We start from the raw sequence: 20,653 nt of genomic DNA, 5'->3' as shown, positions 1-20,653 counted from the left end.
TTTCTGCTTTAATCTGTGCCATTTGCGGAAGCTTTTTGGTCTCTTTTGGTTATTATCGGGAAAATAGGACTTTAAATGTTTTCGCCTCCATTACACATAAGAGGAGGCATGGCCTTTTCTGACCTGAAACTGCCCAGATTTTCACAAGTGTAAGTACAAGTCTGTAATTGGTTTGTAATAACAGCCAGCATTAGGAAATCAATAATAAAAGTGTTTAGCTCCCTGGAAGCAATTATGTTTTTCTGGATTTGTTTTGAAATGTAATTTAACACTTAAGCAGTCAGTAACTTCAAAATCATTAATCTTCTTGTTACTGATTCTTATGCAGCTTGCTAAGGTAGAATTATGAAAAGCTTTAAATCCAGACTTTCCTACTCTTTCATTTCAGCATCAGATATTAGTTTACTGTTAATTTCATCTAAATTTTCATGAGAGTTTTCCTTGAACGTCATAATAATTTTCTGTGTTAATTAAAAGAATTTCTTGCTTCCAGAGTGTTTCTTTCAAACACTTCAATTATGAAATTAGTTCTGAAGCATATTGTTCAGTGGCCATAAAGAATTGTGGGGGTTTAATTGTTTAATATTTCACAATAGGACTTTGAAGCCTTACTTCAGAGGAATATTTTTTGGAGTATTGGAGAATATTTGGAGTAGAATAGTATAGGGTTTTTTAATTCATCAAGTTATTCCCCTGACATTTTTCGTAGATTATAATACTTACCACTTTTGTCCTTTCTTGAACAGAAGTTAGTCTTTATTTCATGATATCTAATACTTTTTATTAGATTTATTAGCTTTTTATTGTGTTGGTAATTTCAGGAACACATTTAGTTATGTTGTGAAAACACTTGCTGTACCTTTAAGTTAACACTTAGGACCATGCAGAGAAATTATTGCAATGTTTATAAAATTGGTGAAATATATTTTCATTTTTTCTCTTTTGATAAGATTTATAATGTGAGAGGGAGGGAAGAAGGGTCTTATATGCGGTTATGATATTGGTGTTCGTAAACAAGGTTCCCCTTCTTTCTGAAGGGTTGTTCTTGGTTTCATTTTATTTTCTTATTGTGATTGGTTGGTTTATTTAAGAAACCGACTTACGTGCTAAGAGGCAAAATGACAGTTAAAATAAAAAATTTCACCAGTGATCTAGTAGTAAAGATGTGAAGTTATGAGTGAAGAACTTAGTTTTGTCTGCTGTTGAAAAATGGTAGTATATAGTTTGAAATTTTATTCCCGCGGTAGACAGAACTTCCCAGCACTGGGATCAGGTATGTGCAGGTTCACACTTTTTTCTTTTTCAGGTTGCAGAACAGATAATACTGTATGTCTTTGAAATGTTTGTCTTTGGACAACTACAAAATGGGGACAAAAGCAAATCCTATCTACACAAATCCCATATACTTGTAAAAAAATACTGTATATTTGATCTAACCTTTTTCTAAAACTGTTTCCACGTTGCAAAGTGATTACTCGCATAGTATTGCTAATTACACTCCCTAAAACTGTATTTTATTCATGTAATAAACTTAAATATGTATTGATTGAGGTATCTATTAATGAGAGGTATAGACTAATGAAATAGACTTAAGTTGTGCAAAATAGCATTTTCTTATTAATTTAAAAAGGTTTTTTGGTGGGTTTTTTGGTGTGTGTTTTTTTTTTTTTGAAATGGGATGAGTTTTCTCCCACCGACCCGAGTCCAAATAACTTCAGCTTCTGGCAATTCTTGTTTTGTGTGAATCAACATGAATCCATGTGAATCAAAGAGAACTGAAATTATTGGTGATTTTAAGTGAGTTTATTGTGCTTTTTAGTTCCAACATTTATTTTTCAAATGGGTTATTAGTATGACTAGAATTACTGGCATTTTGTAGAAATGCAGTTGTTATGAAATTCAGTTTAAATGAATGTTATCCAGTTTGTGTCTACAAACTGTGTTGTATAGAGAAGTGATTTGCCTTAAGTTAATTGATTGAGCAAGGTTATGATGCAATTTACAAAACTATTTCATTCCCACATAAAATGAAAAAGTTGGAAGTGCTGACTGTAATTAATAAAATTCTGAACAAAAGGAAAGTGTTACAAAACCCCATATACCCCAGTGTTTTAATTGCTAGAAAAATGACTGTAGCATTACAACTTACAAGTGTCTCTTCAGCTTATGCAGCTGGTCTGGGGATGAGTGCTGAGAGTGATTCAATCTGTCCTCCTGTATTTTGACTCTAGACAACTTTTTTTTAAATGATTCCAAGTCAGAAAATGACTTAACGTTGTTTTAGTTTTTAAAATTCACACTGTTGCAGTTAGGAAGTAGAGTGTATGCTGGATATCAGAAGGATTTTTTTTTTTTTTTTTTTTTACTTTCAGCTGCAAAAAAAGACACATCTCTTGTGATTTCTTTTAGCTTCGTGTTTTTTTGAAAATTCAAGGCCATGATTGTCTCTACTAAGAGGTTCCGATAGGGTCATTGGTTGCTGTGTTGCATGTGATGAGACCACTAGCATGGACAAACTGTATGATAGTGCCCATGTTAAGAGTGCAGCATGCCCTGGTGGCCTTGCTTAAAGAATGCCTTGTTCATGCGTTGTTGATGCCTTCACTTCTTGGCCTCCTGCAGCTCAGACCTCTTGCTGAGCGGTGTGTAGCTCTGGAAGCAGAAAAGATTTTGGTGGAGGAAAAAAATCTTGTAGTTTGTCTTCTAGGTCTTTATATATGGTCCTGCATGTGTAAGATGAAGTGCTACTGGGAATTGACCATATTGTGTCTGTGTATATGGAGCACTTTAAATAAGAGGGTTGGTTCCCAACTGGAGCTCTCTGAGGTGACACCTATCGTGACGGAAATTCACCTTATTGCACTGTGTTCTCATAGTTACTCCATCCGTAGGAGAATCTGGCTGAGGACTGGGATTGTATAGCAGGTGCTTCCCTTGTTTGTGCATGAAACAGGTGAGGTGGGACAAATAGGCATCTCTAGGTATTGCCCAGGCAAAAGCATTGAAACACAATTGCTTGCTGTACACCATCACCAACACGAATGCACACGGAAGTGCTATATCTGAAGAATTTCATTACCTATGTGAAATGTTTTTGTAAAGGTTGCATCGTAAATGCCATTTCCTTTCATTTGGAGACTCCACTTTGGCTGCAGATAGTAAATTCTAAGTACCTAGTTGAAGAAAGGCTTATTTTGCTAGTGCATTCTATAGGCACAAAGCAGTTATTTTTCTTGTTACTGGCGCATGTCGCTTACTTTAGGATGACGTTTAGAGGCCAGTGTCACAAGGATTTTAAGCTCTTACCAGTTAAGGAAAAGTTGGCATAACAAATGGGGAGAAAATGGTAGACTTCCTCTATTTTTCTGTCTTCTGGGCCAGGTTGTTAGAAAATATATACATAGTTTTTTCCTGTATCTGCTTGTAAAAAGTCTCAAGTGGTAGATTTCCTTTTGTTTCTTGTTTATGGCACATGTTTTGTAGCTTAGCATCTTTAGGGGATCGCTCTCAGAACTGTTCAGGAGGAGGTTTGTCATATCTGAGCACAGGATTTCTGTATTCATGAGATTTCTGAAAAGGACTGCAAGTTGTATAAGCTCAACAGCCCCAAGAATTGAGAAGGAATCTGAAATACTATGATGCATCGGTGGCTCTACATGCCTGGTGGCTTCAAGTTGGTATTGTGATAGTCTGATACTCATTAATGTGTTTTTGCAGAACTGTGATGGTAATGTTTTCCTAATTCTTTTCATATTATTTCTCAAGCTTCTTTCATAATGATGGCTCCTGAATCTCTGCTTTCTCTTAGTTGTTGGGATTCATGCTACTTCTCAAAGATATGTCAGATGCACAGGCTTCTTCTGTTAAGACAACTAGAGTGAAGGTGGTAAAAGTTTAGATAGTCAAAGGAGATGATAGCTCTTTCTAATCTGTGTTTTAATAGCTACAGCTAGCATTCTTAATCTCTAGTGAAGACTGTTGCCCTTGGGTTTTTAAAAGTGATCTCAGAGGAAAATAATGCTTTACCATGATTATAAATATATACCCAGAGTCTTTTTCCTTTTCTTTTAATTTTCTTATCCATTTTACTGCATTTAACTGCTGTATTGTGACATTACTGCTCACATTTTAAACTCACAGAAGTTGGGAAATTCAAATGTATGGTTCCCTCAACAGCCATAAGTCTGCTATATTGCACATTACACTAGTAGTAAAAATCTTCCCTCTAAGATAGCAACTTTTTATATGTTTTTTTTTACTCCTTAACTTTCTCAAATACTGGTTTTCAATTGTGGCTTAAAGTGAATTTTTACTGGAGAGTTGTGGATGAACTCCATTTGCCTGATGAACTGGGGTGGGAGTGGAAATACCTTCTAAAATCAGTGAAGCTTTCAAAGCCTGAAAATTTCCATGTAGTAGACTTTCATCTATGAATAGATAAATACTATGCAATTAAACTAAGAGGTTAACTTTGCCTTTTCATAATGATATTTTCTCCTGAAGTAGGTTTTTAGTTATTGCCTGTGGCACTGCAGTTTCGATAAAGCTCTTACAGCTTCATCTCTTCTCTTCTTAGTATTCGTATGTAAATAGGTTTGATGACTGAACATCTGCAGAACTGTCTAATACATAGTCCTCATTTTCTCATATTAGTTTTTCTTCTCTTCTGAAGCGAGCTGCTTTTGCTTCTAGTGTAGTTCAGAAGTGTTCCTGTTAAAAGATTTAATCCCATGGTCAGTTCTTTTTCTTTATTTGAATTCATTTGTATAATGCTACAATGAAATAAATGAGAATGGCATAAGTTTTATATGCACTTCTTTTCCTTTGCACTGAGGGAAAGAAGAAAAACAGTTTAAAGGTAGAGGGACCAGTGTAGTTAATACTAGTTTGAGGATGCGTTTGGGGAAAAAAAAAAAAAAATCTCAGATCTTCCATCATGAATTAGAAAAAATAACTTTTGAAGGAAAGATTAACTTGTCAGGATGGCACTCATGTTCCTGTCTGGATTGACTTCTGGTCGGAGGGGGGAGGGCACTTGTGGTCCATGTAAAAGTTAAAGCAGTGATTTGGGAGAAGAGGAACTCTTCTGTAAACTGGCCTATGTGGAGATCTGAGAAAGTAGCAGTAGCAGTTCACTGCAGCCAGAAGGCTGGTGCAGAAAGTGGGCTGGCAAAAGTACCGTAGGTATTAGTTGTGAGGAGTTTTTGAAGAGGAGAATGATAACTTGAAGGTATGAAGGAGCTGTGGAGAACATGAGCTGTCACCAGGGAGGGAGGGAAGTTTCCCAGGAGTTGGGGTGATGTAGCATTCAGAAGGACCTAAACAGGCTGGAGGAATGAGCCAGCAAGAGCTTTGGGGCGTTCAAGAAGGACAAATGCAAAGTCTTGTTCCTGCAACTGAAGAAGCTCTTGCAACAATAACGGCTGGTGACTGGCTGGGAAGCAGCTCTGCTGAAAAGGACCTGGATGTGCTGGTGGGCACAAACAGGACATGAGCCAGCAGGGAAGCCAGCAGCATCCTGTCCTGCATGAACTAGCACAGCCAGGAGACTGAGCAATCAGACAACTGTGCTGATTCAACTGCATCTAGAATACTGGCCCCCAGTACAGGAAAGACATCAGTAAACTGGAGTGAGCTCAGCAGAGGGCCACCAAGGTGATCGGGGACTGGAGCACTTGAAGGCTGAGGGAGCTGGGTACGTTCAGCGTGGAGGAGGTTTCAGGTCAGTCGGTAGCAGCCTTGGTATCCCTTCCTGTAGCTTGTGAGCTGAACTATGTCTGTGCTGTTTATCCACGGAGCACTAACAGGATTTTCTTCTTATTTCTGGCTTGTTCATACCTGATTTATCCGATCTTCACCTACCATGTGTGTCTTTTGCTTGCATAGCCCTGAACTATACCTTGGCTTGCCTTTCCCAGTCTTCTCATGAAAGTGTACTGCTATTATTGTCTTATTTGTTTATCACCTTTCTACATGGTTTAGAACAAAATTTCTTCCATTAATATTTTATTCTTTATGCATGTCTGTCACCGTACCTTCAGAATGGTACAGCTTGGATCTTACTCAGAGTTCGGCTGTGTCTTTAAAATAGCCCATTTGGATTTCGTGAAAGCTGTTGCCTCACAATTTTAATTGTACACATCCAGAAAAAAACACAGCGAACTTCTAAACTGCAGTTGTGTAGTGTTGGTTGACTTTCCTGATGTTTAGATTATTCAGTCTAGGTTGTTTTAGAAGAAGAAAATGTTCCTTTCTCCCAAAATTCTGTTAGAAGTTAACCACGTCGTTAAAGCATGGCTTGATTTGTTTATGCGAAATCAGACAGCTTTTCTCCTCTGGTGGCAGAGTTGCTTCAAAAGGCCTATCATCACAATGTGCACAGTGGGAATTCTGAAGGGTAGTTAGCTGTGGCAGCCAAAAGCAACTGGGATACCTTTTCCACTAGTTTATGTGGATCTGTTCTCCCAACATGTGTGGTGTTTTTGGCACTCTGTTTTAGGCATCAGCTGTACTTCAGACTTGATGAATTTGTCACTTGTCCCCATGGATATTCCTGGAAAATGAAAAGCTTATCTCTCTGGCCACCACTGTTGTGTCACATAGTATATTGAATAATTTGAAACCTAAAAATATGCAATCAGTTACATAGTTGCATTTACTAATTTACTATTAAACTACTGTATTGGCGGAAAAGAATATTTTCACGCAATGTAAAAAATGCAATACATATCATAGCTTTGTGAGATTACGTATGCGGGATGCGTTTCTTATTATTTTTCATCCTAAGTTACAGAATTATTGTGACATAATAAAACTGTTTCAGAGATGTAAGATTTCAGAGCAACAGAAAATGGCATTGATTTCTCCATTGCTGCCTGAGAAGTTACAGACTTTGGACAAATGAGTTTCAAGATTAAATTAAAAAAATAGATATATATAAAACTTCCCTTGCAGATCATGTATTATATACAGCTATATTTATTATATATAGTCTACTACTGTATGTAGTGGGATTATGGAAGTGCTAATTTGAATGTGAAGTATAAAATAATTCACAGTGTACCTACAGTAAAACATGGAAAACATAAATTCTGTGAAGCGTACGAGTGTCAGCAAAGGGAAAAGAATATTTGAGGGTGCCTCTTCTCACAAAACATAAAACATTCCTCTTATCACAAAATATAAATTTGAGATGATTTAAAAAATAAATGTAGTAAAATTGGAATCAAGCAACACTTTGAGTGGACAACAAAACCATTTGATGGAAAAACTACCTTATTTTATGGTTCAGTATTTCTCAGATATAGCTTTCTCGCCTCCAACAGATCAATGCTTGGTGTCTTACTTAAATACTTTATGTTTAGAACTATTCCAGTGTGTAACACACAAGCTTTTAAATGCAGAATTAGTGTTTATAACATTATTTTGTCAGCAAATGAGACATGATTTGAAAAGAAAAGAAAAAGCAAAGGCTTATCTATTCCCAAAATATTTTTAGAAAAAACCCCAAACCAACTCTTAAAAATGTGCATGTCTTTCAACAAAGGGATGTTGTTTCATAAATGTGTTGGAGTGAATTGCCTTTTGCCTTGGAGTCTGGGTTCGATGTGCACAAGTTTACAAGGAAAAGGATTTGAAAAAAATAAAAACACATTTCTAATCCTCAACTAGATGAATCTTGGAGACAGGCCTGCTGCATGAAATGCTTGGAAGGGAAAAAAAAAAATCCACAAAGAGTTGCTATTGGTAATAGAAAGAATTGAACTCTGACCTTAAAACTGAATTAGACCTTTTCTCTTTTGAAAGCTTGTCCTTGGAGAGAAAAATAATCTGCAGGTTTGAATAAATGCAGTTGGTAGGATACAGAAAGTACAATAGCATGGACTTCTTTTGTCAAAGCTAAGAATGGGAAGAATCACCAAGCCAACGTAAACAATAGAGTGAAAAGAGCAATACAGGAAAAGTCAGCTCTTTTTGAAGAAATAGAGTTGAATACCTCCATATTCTGTCAATTTACTGGGGTCCAATCATATTTATTCTGCTGTTGAAAAGAAAAGAGAGAAGGGTAAAGGGGGGGAGAGGGAAACAGTAGCTCAGGGAAAAAATAAAACCAAATAAAACCCCCATACTAATATTTGTGTAGAGTTATGGTATGGCACAGCTGATAGTTTCTTTTGATTGGAAGTAGGGCCACCTGCCTTAGTGACTGCAGTGATCTGTCCCCGTATCTGGAATTTCAGGTGAGTGCCCCCCATGTAGTAATGCAGGCTTAAACCTGCACATGTCTCTGACCTCTGTGGGATTTCAGATTCTAAAACAAAACTGCAAAGCTGCATAGCATAAGCAGAGAGGCTCATGAATTCTGGCTACAGTAGCACAGAGTGTGTATTGCACAGATGACAAGCAGCCTACGCATGCTAAATTCACCACTTCCAGCCCAGTTAGACTTACGTATTGTGTGTCGGGCATATGCCGTGGTTCTGATGTGCCCCAGTTCAGCTGGATTTTCTGCAGACTCCTGGTAAACAAAAGCATTGTAGAAAAATGGAAGCCCTGCATCTTTGCATACGTGCGTTCATGTCTCTATCTCTTTTTCTTCCTTGTCTCATCTGCATTTATGTGTTTGAGTTTGCAGAATGCGATGGTGTTTTGATGCCTGAAATCTTTCTCAGCTGGCTTGCTTCCATTTTAACAGCTACTTTTCCGAAGTTTTGTTGCTCTCTGTTTCTGCGTGAGTCACTGGAGTTACTGATATGGAAATTTGAGGGGAAAAAAGCTTCTGCTAAAACTGTCAGTTAAGAAAAACCTTGTGGTAAATGTTGAGATAAACACAGCATTTCAATAATTTCTTTGCCTTTATAAAGGACAGTCCGTGTATTTGAATTCAAATACAAAGAGTTTCTCGGCTCCTCAGAATGAGAAGAGAAAGCAGGGACGGTTGGATGCGGTCATGTATGGGGCAGGAGGGAGTTCTGAATTTTGTTTAGAGCTGTTGAGAAGGTGAATGAATGAAGTTATCAGGCAGTTCTGAGTGGTATTGGGTTTGCTTTTTTTTTTTTTTTTTTTTTGTGAACATCTCTCTTAAGAGTGACTTTCCATAATTGCTGATTTCAACTAGGATGAGATATTTTGTAGTTGTACATTTGGTGGTGTTTTCTTTAAGCATTTAGAGGAGACAGTTAACTGAGTGCTGCTTGACTCTTGGTGAGAGCTTTAAAAATCAAAAATTCCTCTTTCCACTTATTTCTATCGTGGACTTGAATACTTTTAAAATGGCAAATTGAGCCAGAGAAGAAAATACTTTTAAAAGAATTTTCCGTGGCTTTTCCATACACCTGACTTCAAGTATTTAACTTTTTCTGCTGTGAGAAGGGAAAAAAATGGAGTAGACATTTTTCAGTTAAGATAGCAGTGCACGATGAGTCTTTCCCATGAAGTAAAAAATCTCCTCTCTAGTATTTCGTGGTGAGGTCTATTAATAAGCTTTTATGAAAAGCTTTGAAGTGTGCTTATAGTATTTCTTGAATTGATGTGCCTGGACAACTGTTGGTTTCATTCCTGCAAAATCTTGTGCTGAAACATAAGATTGGTCTTGGTAGATTTGGCCAGAAGACAAATGGCCAACAGCAGTTGCCAAGGGAAAAACAAAATAGGTACAGGCAAGCACATTGTAATATTTACCTGAAACTTCTCAAGTGTCTGTAGTATGTGGCTCAAATATTCCTGAACTAGGTATTTTCTAGACATAGTAGACTTTCATGACGGTTTATTACCACAGTTCTTCCTATTTTTTGAACCCAAATACACCTTTTTTTTTTTTTTTTAATCTTCTATGTCATGCAGCAAGCAACTAACAGCCTAGCTACATATGGTGTAAAACTGCATCTGCTTCTGTTTTTTTTAAATGAGGCTCTGCTAGTCTCATTAGTGCTTACAGTGTTGTAGGAGGTAAAAACAGTGAAATGTCATTTCTTATTTAAATAAAGCAAAAAAAATGAGCAACTTGCTATCAATCTCAGCGTATTGGTGGTTTTCTTTCTTCTAGGATTCTTCAGTCTGCTCTGGCTTTCACAGAAGGGATGATCACACACTTCTTGCCTTTGATCATTCGCATTGCTTGTCTCTGTACTTTTCAACTTTTTTCTGTCGTACCCTGTTGGGTAAGGTAGGCAGAGTTGCACGTTGCTTCCTCACTTGATGGATTTTGGAGGTGAAGGGGAAGGGGGAAGCAACTGTCAAACAAAGAGAGCAAAGCCTGGGAACTTGAGTGAGATCTTTCTCGGCAAGTAGTTTTTTAAGCAATAAACTTTCAACTTTAATTGAAACTATAAGCCACAGTGGGGTGTTGGAGAAGTTAATTTGAATGGAGTGTGTACTTAATCCACGACTTCTGTTAATTGGAAAGGATTCTTTTTTAAAATATATTTTTAAAAAATATTTGAAGCAATTGGAATTTAAAGGCAAGCCCAGGTGTGGTTTGTGTTACAGGAGTAGGGAAGAAAATACTGACTTTTAGATGGGGAGAAGGAAATACAGATTATTTTGTGAACTGAGTTGCAGTTAAGGGCCACATAGGCGATTGCATCAGTCTGCGAAGTGTTTTCTAGTAACTTTTGATTTTAGGCTGGGTTGATAACTCTTGCTTGCACAAAACTTAAAACTGTTTAGTCTCTACTAATTGTTTATCAAGGACAGGAAAATGACTCCATTATTTTAAGAATGATTGGAGGGAAGAAACATATAATTAATTCTGATATTCAGGTCAGTTGAGAAAATTTGCAAGTTTTTCCAACTTTAATTATAAACCTTTTGTAATACTGAATCTGTTAAGAAACAATTTCTTAACTGGAGCTGTAATTCCAGAACATAACTTTGCCACATCCACGGTGAGTATGCAGGATGTGGCAGCTTAATTAAGAAGAATGTGTTCAATGTAGTATTTGGCAATACAGGCTTGGATCATTAGACTTTATTGATATTAAAAGAACCAAACAACAAGAAACCCAAAAAAAACCACAAAGAGACCCTCCCCAAACAAAGGAAAACCCAAACAAACCAAAGAAACAAACAGTCCCTCCTGACATGTCTTCTTAAGCCTACTTGAGAAGTGAATGGAAAAATTTTACTATAAAAAGAAATTGGGTGATAAAATTTTGTCCAGTTTTCTTTTATGTTTAATAGAAAAATAGAGCGTTATTGATTGTAACACAAAGACTGCTTGTATTGTCTTGATTTTATATTTTGGAAGGGAGTGTTAATCACACTCTGGCTTTTCTGTTACTTGACATTTCAACTGATAGAGTTTTTTCACTACAAACTGGGCCTTTCATAATAACATTCTCATGTATGACATTTGAAATAGGACCTTATTAATTTAGTTATGAACCCAGTTTTAAACATTAATATTTAAAATGAATTGATAAACTGTGTTATCTGAGACTTAAACAAACAACAGCCTCTTGCCCCCAAAATACATGGACTGATGATGAATCTCTTCAGAATCAGTGACATTATTCCTGGTGCTTATATCATAAATGTTAATTTGGAGTTCTCTTTATTAATTATTTTTCAGTGAAGTTACTGCTTGGTGTGTAATTATAAAGATAACTGTGGAGCGTTTTGTCCAACTGAACTGGAATTGAACACAGATGTTACTGTAGCTGAGACACTGGAATTAGCAATTATCTGTCTTCTCCCCTCCTTTCTTTTGACTTTTGTAGCCTGCAAATCTGTCTCTGCCAATTTACTGCTGGATTTCTACTGCATGTTTCATTTGGTGGGTTGGAATTACTGGGATAATACACGAGGTATTATTTGTTAGTGCATAGAGGAGGGAAAGAAAGGCTGTCTGACCTTCTGGGAGAAATTCGTATGTGTACAGTGCATTCAGTATGGACATGCCTTACTTTGTTAAATGTCTTTAGTGGCTGCTGCTAAATGGGATGAAGTTACTGATTTTTAGTTTGTTATTATTACTCTTACTACATTGTGAAATTGATTTGTTTGTTGGAATTGTGTTTCTTTTTAAGCTCTAGAGTTGCAATGGTACTCTTCAAGGGATGAGGAGATTGTGTCTGTTGGTGATTTATAAGTAGGGATGATTGTCCATGTAGTATTGTTATTGCAGTTTATTATCAGGGTCAGGAGAAAATAAATTAGATTTAAAATAGCTTATTGCTCCAGTATACTGAAACTTTAATGTCTTTAATTCGTCTTTGACTTGTTTCTTATTTCTACAAGTGCCAGAACCTATATGGTGGTTCTCTTTAGTTCACATTCTGCATAGCTTGATGTGGTTTTCTCAGGTTTTATGCTGCTTAAACAACTAACCTACAACAGCAAACCACAACTAATAATTTTAGTAATAGCCCATGGTGTTCTTAACCTGCATCTTAAACAGATTTTTTTTTCTTCAACCTCAATATTGAGAGAATGTATCACTGTGGAAATTTATAGTCAGAAAACCACATTAAACTTAATTGAGAAGATCAGTGCAGCAGGGCATATCTTGTTTCGTTTCACTACAAGGATTTGTGCTAAAATTCGAAGAATTATATGTTGTTTTTTTTTAAGCTGTGAAGATCATAGCTTTTTATTCATTTCAGTCTTCTGTGACAGCATGTGAAGTCAGAATACTTACTGCGAGGCAGTAAAAATTGTTAAAGCATATAGTGGGTTTTTTCCTTTTTTTATTTTTTTTTTTTCCCTAATGTATGGTCAGCAAGAAGATCAGTTTAGTAATTTTTTTTTTATTGGATCTATAATGGTATAGGTAGAATATGTGTTTATACAGAGAATATCATAGAGGCAAAATCACAATCATAAATCTGCATTAAGAAGTGATAAATCTTAGCCTGTAATTGAATGACATGTTTATTATGAATTCACTGAAATACTTGCATAAGCTCTGTATTCGATTAATTGAATGCCATCACAATCTTAAAAAAAAAAAAAAAAAGGTAAAACTGTAAAGCTTCCCTTTTCTATTATACCAGTTACAAGCAGGGGATGTTGAAAATTATTCCTTGGAATGAGCAGAAACATCGTGAAGAAGACTGGTGTGAAAAAGCAGAATGCAGGTTAGTATACAGAAAAAGCAAAATATTTTTTCTATATTTACGTACCTTTCAGATAAAGAATTTACTTACTAATTCTTAAAATGTGGGAAATAACCAGTAAGACTCACTTCTTATTTGTGTACACACTAACTTGTGTTTTCAGCCTTCTTAGTGAAGCTGAGACTGAGCAAACCCTTGTAACATAATTTTACAGCATTATGTTCAGTGTGATTACGGGATGAGTAACTCTTGCAAATGCATGCGAGCAGGGGGAGGCTACTGTTGGAAATCCTGATTTATTTATTTATTTATTTCCTGCTTGCCTTGTTACTTGTCAGCCATAACATTTTCGTAGCAGCATTAATGGGTCACAAAATGCCTTTCACTGTGTGAGGAACAGGTGGAAAACAGAGATTGGACATACCCATGTCTTTAGCAGAGAGGATTCTTTCTTTTATGATTTGTCTCATGTTTGGAATCTCCTACTAATTACTTTGCTGATCAAAATTAGCACTTACTGTGATTGGCATTTGAGTCTCATCAAATTATTGGTGTAATGGTAGGTTGATTGTATCATTTCCTTTCAGATTAACCAGAAGTTTTAGTAAGAAGACTGATGTGGAAAGAAAACTGCAAGCAAATGTATATTAAACATACATTTACTTTTTTTTGAAAGGTTGATTGTTGAACCAACTTTACAAGATGAAGGCGAATTTCTGTATGAAACGCAATCTGAGTTACTGAAGTACAGGACTACTGACCTTTCAGTAGATCTCGCTACAGATTGGTATTTGAACAGAGCACAGGAAATTGAAAAATATGCGATGCAGGTGAGAACAGCAGCGAGGAAGTGATGGGGGCTGACTCAGACTAATCAGCCTTCTTCAACAGAAGAATGCATATTGATGGGATGCTTTTCCCTCAGTGATATACACTGTGTCTCAATCTTCATTACGGCTTTTGAAGTATTTTCTTTTTCTTTTACAGTGTACTTATGCTTGCTTTAAAGTTTCCTTAGCCAAATAGGAAGGAATAGGAAGCCAGTAGATTCCCTTTCGCTTGGCTTACCATAGCAGACAGTAGCACTTTCATAGTTCATAAAAAACATTTACCGTTACATTTTATGTTTGTAACTAAGGGAGGAAATGTTGTGCACAGGGTACCAGGAAACATTTTTTTATTATCTGTCACATGGTAGTGTGCCATATATATATTGATATGTGGTAGTTGCACGTGTCACTCATATGCCAGTACGTAGTACTGTCCGATTGCTTCCTGCCAGATTTATTGTGTGTCTGTGGGATTACTACACAGCTTATTTTTGCTTTATTTGCTTCATATTTTAAAAATGTTTGAAGCTCTATGTTGTAGAGATAATCATTGCAAGTAAGAATAGAGCTCATCACTGATGTGCTCTGGTATTTTATTGCTTCTAAAGCCAATTTTGCTGCATGAAAAGGGGGTTGACTGGAAGTATCACTAAGAGTTAGTTCTGATGGGTGAGCTCTTTTATTCTTCAAGTTTGCAGTGCTCCATGGCTCTTTAATTGTAGTTTTCTGGGAACTTAACAGCTTATCAGTAGGTATGTAAATAAAAGCAACTTCCAAAGATCAATTAAATTACTAACATATAAATACAATTGCGTTCTACTCTTCCAGACTTAAGTCTGCCTCAAGAATGCGTGCGGCCATTGCGTTATTTGAAATTGAAACAGGGCCTTTCATATAAACGTATTTTCAGTCATCAGGGAAAAAGCCTGTCATTATCTTCTGTGAAATAAAATGCAACAATTAAATTCATTAATTCATGGTCAGCTAGAAAAGTGCTGTTACGTGCAGAGATATGCATAACTTCAGTCAGTTAACTGATTATCTTAGCTTAAAGTAATTCTTTGTATTCCATGCAGTGAGATGAGGTGTGTGATCTCCAGAAAGAATAAAAAAATAGTATTCTCCTAATCACTAAGATTAAGCATTTTATTTGGTCTTTGTGAAGCTGAGAAGAGAAATCCATTTAGGAATATAGAGGCCACAAAAACTTCTAGGAACTTAGAATTGCCCATTAAGCGAAAGGAACAGGGAAAGATAATAGACACACAAACAGGACACAGATTGGACTTGAAGTTGGTTTTTGGCAAAGAGTTGTACAGCAGCGTTTTTTTTTATTATTCTTCAGGTGGACTGTGCTCTGTCCCTTGTTCGTCTTGGCATGGAGAGGAATATTCCTGGTCTACAGGTGCTTTGTGACAATCTGATCACTCTAGAGACGGTAGTTTATGAGACGGATGGTGATCGAACCTTAACTTTGAAGGAACTTGTAGACATGAAAGACATTGAAAAGCTGAGACTGTTGATGAAGAACGTAAGTATTTTGAATAAACCAGTAACTATATCTTCAGTAATTCAGGTTATAAAGATACTGTTAGTGGCTGACACTTTTCTGATGAACCTCCATTTTTAATTCAACAAGAATTCAACACTTTTGCTGTTTCTTTTTTGTTGTATGTTTTTTTCAGTTTATTCGTTTTTAACAAAAGCTAAAATGGCTCAGTTTTCTCAAAGACCTGGTTTGCCTTAAGCACTGGACTAAATGTGAATAAATCCAGTCTTTTGAAAGCTGTGAATTGCTTTCTCATTGACCCTTTCTAAAGGGTCTTCAGTGGAGCTGTCAAAGATGCTGCAGATACAAGAACATTGAATGTTTTCCTTGGATGTTTTTCGTTGTCTTTAAATATTGGCAAAATGTCTTAAAATTTGCCTCTGCAGCATATATGTGTTTTTCATCTTCTGTGTTTAGCCTGTGCATGACATTTCAGAATAGAAAAAGAAAAAAACCTTTTGGAAAGGTTGAAAAATACCTAGAGATTGAACAGGGCTCTGAAATTCAATCGAAGAATATGGAAGCACCAGAGAATACTCAGGCACTTGAAGCTCCTCAGATTTTTTGAAGTTTTGCTGGGATTTATGCAACCACTCGTCATTTGTTTTTGTGTCTTGTGTTCTTGCATACTGAAAGTAATGTTACTCTGACACGAGTGGAAGCCGATCTTTTGCTCACTCTGAAATTGCAGGAGGAAGACAGCTGGGCTTTCCCCATGTTAGGGGCTTTTCTCCTGTACAGCTTGGTTTCTCCAAGCCATTGGGCAGCAGAAGGATGATGGATTGTTTCAGTGCTACCTGGTGTAGTGATCTGTACAGCAGTAGTGAATGTCAGGCTTCAGCTGTTGTTTGTGATAGATGAAGATACTGTTTCAGTTATATCGATCAAAATATGTTCTGTTTGTTTTGGACGATGAAGCTGAACTTGTTGTTTTTTTTCCTCTCCGGAACTCATTGTGCTTTCCAGTCCTCTGATGAAAAATATGTAAAGAATGTTTACCAGTGGATGATCCCCTTTCTCCACCGCTGTGAAAATCAGTCCCCTGGTCTTGCAAATTCGCTTTTTAAAGAATATTTAGTAACATTAGCAAAGGAAGACCTGACTCTACCTCTGAAGATATTTCAGAATTCAAAACCTGCTGTAAGTATAGAGCCCTGATGATTCTACTGTTTCCTTTGGAGATTCTTATCCCAAAGGGGTGAATTCATAAATAGGATTAGTTCATCTTCTAAATCAGATCATCTCTCTGATCTTTGCATTCTTCTTGTACCCAGGATTTGTTATGTTTTACAAAATATTAACTAAAAAGTATTGTGGCAGAAGTTATGATGCAATTTAACAATCTCATCAAGGGCAGGTTAACTAATGTAATGATGATCTTGACCTACTAGAACAAAAATTATTGTAAAGATTCTTCTTTGAAGTAATTTTATGGTGATGTGTTTAAAGTTAAATTCCTGGCATATTTGCTTTTTAAGAAAGGGATTTGAAAGAGTTTGATCTCACTAATATTTTTTTTCCTGAGGAATTTACTAGCAGTAGAATTGAAGTTACTTCTCCCCTCTCCCTCCTCTTTCCCCCCTGCCTCCCCTGCCCCCAAGCCAAGAATTCAATGAGTAAGGGTTAAAGTTGCCTTCCATGTGACTATTTCATGCTGCTTCTACAGTTTAAATAATTATTCTGGGGCACATAAGCATGTTTTTGCATACTACTGAATGTTCTGAGTGTATGGGGAGAAATCAAACAGTGAAGAAAAAGCACAGCTATTTTATATATATTGATGCTATTGTACATATTAAATGAATCTGACAAATGCTTGCAGCACTTGCCTTCCTCTGCCCTGCACCCTCTCCACTTCTCAAATTCAAAAAGGATATAAAGCGTACCACTTTTTTTTTCCAGTGTCTGCAGTGTAGGAAACCAGCCAAGTTATGTTTCAGGTTGTAATTTCAGCTGGTACTTCACTAAGTTGTTAGCGAGAGACCTTTTAATTCCAACTAAAGACAATTTATTTACTTGGAGTATGCATCTTTTTATATTCAGCAGAAAATCAACTGTTGAATTAGAAACAGAAAACTAAAAATAATGTGCTTTCTTTTCTTGTTAGTGTCAGCAAAAAATTATTCCTGATCAAGACCAGCTTATGATTATGGCGTTGGAATGTATTTATAGTTGTGAACGAGATAACCAGCTCGCTCTCTGTTACGATATTTTGGAATGCCTTCCACAAAGAGGATATGGGTAAACCTTTTCATATAGTTGTGAATGAATGCTTTAAAAACAGTTGTTAAGTCACTAAAGGATAGGTAACGTTACTGGGAACTCTGGCCCTATCTGCTCATAGATATGCTTGTGCTGTATATGCATATATACTCTACCAAATAATGCAGCAAAACATGATTTAAAGTAGCAGCTGAGACCAAGGCTTCTGTGTTAGTTTCTTAGACTTCTATATCCTGGTGAATAGAGACCGAGTGTTAGCGCTATCTTACTGGTCTTGATCTTACTGGTCTTGTTGGTCTTGTTACAGTTAGTGGCATCTTGCACTTGGCTTATAAGCAGAAGTATGGCCCTGTGAGAGGGGTCTCTATATGGAAGATGTATACAAAGGACAAGTAATTCTTGAGAAAGTGAAAGCATGAGGAGGAGATGTAGACTGCTCTCCCAATATCTTTTGCATGTAGGAAGGAGACAACCTGAGAAAAGCCTAAGGAGGAAAAGCTCTGTTCTTGGGAGACTGAGGGACCTTTTATATTTTTTCTGTCCTTCCAGCAAGAAGCCAACAGTTTTAATCTTTTCAAGCAAACATGTATTTGATTTTCATCAAGGAATGTTTTGAACTGCTAATCTTTATATCTATGTAATATGAATTATATGAAGAAATTACAAGAAATATGAAAAACTATATATTTAATATTAATTGTATAATATCTTTGCAGGCCTGAAACAGATAAAACTAACACTCTTCATGATCAAGTAGACGAACTGGAACAAATTCTTAGGTATTTAATTTTGCTAAAATAAGTAATGTATTCTTACATAAGTCACTCGGCATAGCCAAGACCTTTTTTGTGACAAGAAAGCAGCAGGAATATTTATCTTGCTTTTAGTGTTGTTGAAAAGATAATCTGTATGTATTTTTTATATTCAGAACTTAGACATTTTGAATGGTTTTAGCTATTTAAATATTATAAAACTTTTTTTTGAGGGGGAGGGTATCTGAAATGAAATATCTGGGGAATTTGTTTTGATCTTGATACTCTAATGTTTTGAGGTTCAAAAACTAAAAACTGTCGTCAGTGTATTGGTGATATGCATTTAACCTACATTATTAATTTTTTTTCTGAGTAAATAAAATTGCTCTGGCTAATCCATAGTGTTACAGACCTTATGGAGGCTGTTTACATTTGTAGTACATTGTCTGAGACAGCTTTAAGACTGCTGCAGAATTAAAGTGTTGGCTATTCATTTACAGTGTGTCAGAGCTGTTGGAGAAACACGGGCTTCAGAAACCTGTTTCCTTTGTGAAAGACACAAAGGACGATGCGGAGGAGGCAAGGAAGCTGATGATTAGGCTGACGAGACACACGGGTCGCAAGTTAGTATTCAAAGGGGGATGGAGATAAGAGGGAAAGGACAGTAAGAGTGTACCTGCCTGTTTTGTTGCAGCAGGGAACTGTCGTGTTCAAACGGAACATGGTGTGCATAAAACACATTTGTTAAACCGATAATTAACATGATTAGTGTTTTGGCTGCATTCTCCACATTCAAAAAAAATGCCGTCTTGTTTCAAACCCATTTCAATTTGTTTTTGTTCAAGTAAACAAGCCTAAAAGGCATACTGGCTGCAAAACACTGCAAGATTATGAACAGTAAAAGCTAACATATTGTAAATTAGGTCCTTTATGACCTATTTAATTTTATTGAGAGTGTAAGATTTGTAAAGCAATTCTTTCTTTTTTTTTTTGGTGTGTTTTCTTAGGAGCTCTTGTAATAAGGTAATTTATTGATTTTTGTGTATTGATTCTACCTCTTATATTTCCAGTATAATTTTTCAATTTTCCTGTTTAAGAACTACCTCATTTAACTAGTCTTCCGACTATAGATGAATTATTACATGGCTCTTGGCGTAAGCAGATAAAAAGATTGAACCTTGGGAAAAAAAGCCATCACCGTGGGTTGTGTGGTTTTTTTTCTTATTACTAAAAGTAAACATGCACAAGTTTTATTGGTGATGGTAGGGTAGCTTGGACATGCTGAAAGCTTTTTGACTTCTAAACCCCTTTCTTTAGGAAGACCAAGTCAATGCCTCTGTAGGAAAAATGTTGATTTTTCACTTTCTGTAGAGACCCTTTAATTTGCCAAAATGAAAGCTAATGCCACATGAGAAAATCACTATTAACTCGACTAGCTTGTTTAGCTTCAAATCTTCTTTTAATCTGAAAGGCTCAAGATAATGTCGAAAAACCTTCATAGTGTTTTTACTAGTAAAAGTCTTGATAGAGCTCATGAAGACGTATAGAAAGCTTTGTGAGTAAACAGAGATCCATGGATCCAGAGGGTCAAGAATCTGAATACAATTCCAATTTAAGGAACAAAATAAAATTTCGGCTCTTTTCGCCTGTGATTGCATGCAATTGATTAATCCTTTGAGACTGCCTACAATGAACAGCAATTTAATGATTCTTGGTTGCTGTTACAAACTTGTTTTTACCCAGCTGTTCTTGGATCAGCAGGAAGACAGCACTTCCAACTTTCTGATGTACAACTGGAAGTTATCAAAACCTGCTTGGGGGATCTTGATAGAGACTGCTTAAATCCCTGTCTTATCCCACAGAAAACAAACAGAAAAAACACTTTGGGTACTACATTGTTGTCATCAAACAATTTTATCCCTCAGGCACAGTTTTAATGTTATTTAATTGTAAAAGCATTCTGTCTTAAAATCACTTCTGGCTAAAAGTCCAATTATAGATTGAAATAGCGTTTGAGAAATCATATTTTTGGTGATGGAACTGTAGTGTTATCTACTGCTTTTCTTTAAGTATTCTCTTCCTCAACAAATTTAATTTTTAAAATGTTTGTAGGCAACCATCAGTCAGTGAGACACACTGGAAGGAATTGCTCCAGGATATGTTAGACATGCAGCAGAAAGTATATACATGCTTGCAGTCAGATACTTGCTATGAGGTGAGTTTTCTTACTGGATCATCTCC

General features: G+C 36.3%; 1 protein-coding gene across 1 annotated transcript in view; it reads left to right on the top strand.

Annotated features, from left to right (window-relative positions):
* Positions 1–20,653, top strand: part of NBAS (NBAS subunit of NRZ tethering complex) — a 177,495-nt gene that overhangs the window by 31,330 nt on the left and 125,512 nt on the right. Inside the window, exons 21-28 of the mRNA XM_074153641.1 lie at positions 12,996–13,079; positions 13,735–13,888; positions 15,234–15,419; positions 16,404–16,577; positions 17,545–17,678; positions 18,377–18,439; positions 18,913–19,035; positions 20,525–20,627. Coding sequence (XP_074009742.1) covers positions 12,996–13,079; positions 13,735–13,888; positions 15,234–15,419; positions 16,404–16,577; positions 17,545–17,678; positions 18,377–18,439; positions 18,913–19,035; positions 20,525–20,627 — 1,021 coding nt within the window. The remainder of the gene's footprint in view (positions 1–12,995; positions 13,080–13,734; positions 13,889–15,233; positions 15,420–16,403; positions 16,578–17,544; positions 17,679–18,376; positions 18,440–18,912; positions 19,036–20,524; positions 20,628–20,653) is intronic.

The sequence above is a fragment of the Numenius arquata genome, chromosome 9 (genome assembly GCF_964106895.1).
Source record: "Numenius arquata chromosome 9, bNumArq3.hap1.1, whole genome shotgun sequence".
Lineage (NCBI taxonomy): Eukaryota > Metazoa > Chordata > Aves > Charadriiformes > Scolopacidae > Numenius > Numenius arquata.
The sequence above is the reverse complement of the archived record's forward strand: the minus strand, read 5'-3'. Positions and strand labels throughout refer to the sequence as shown.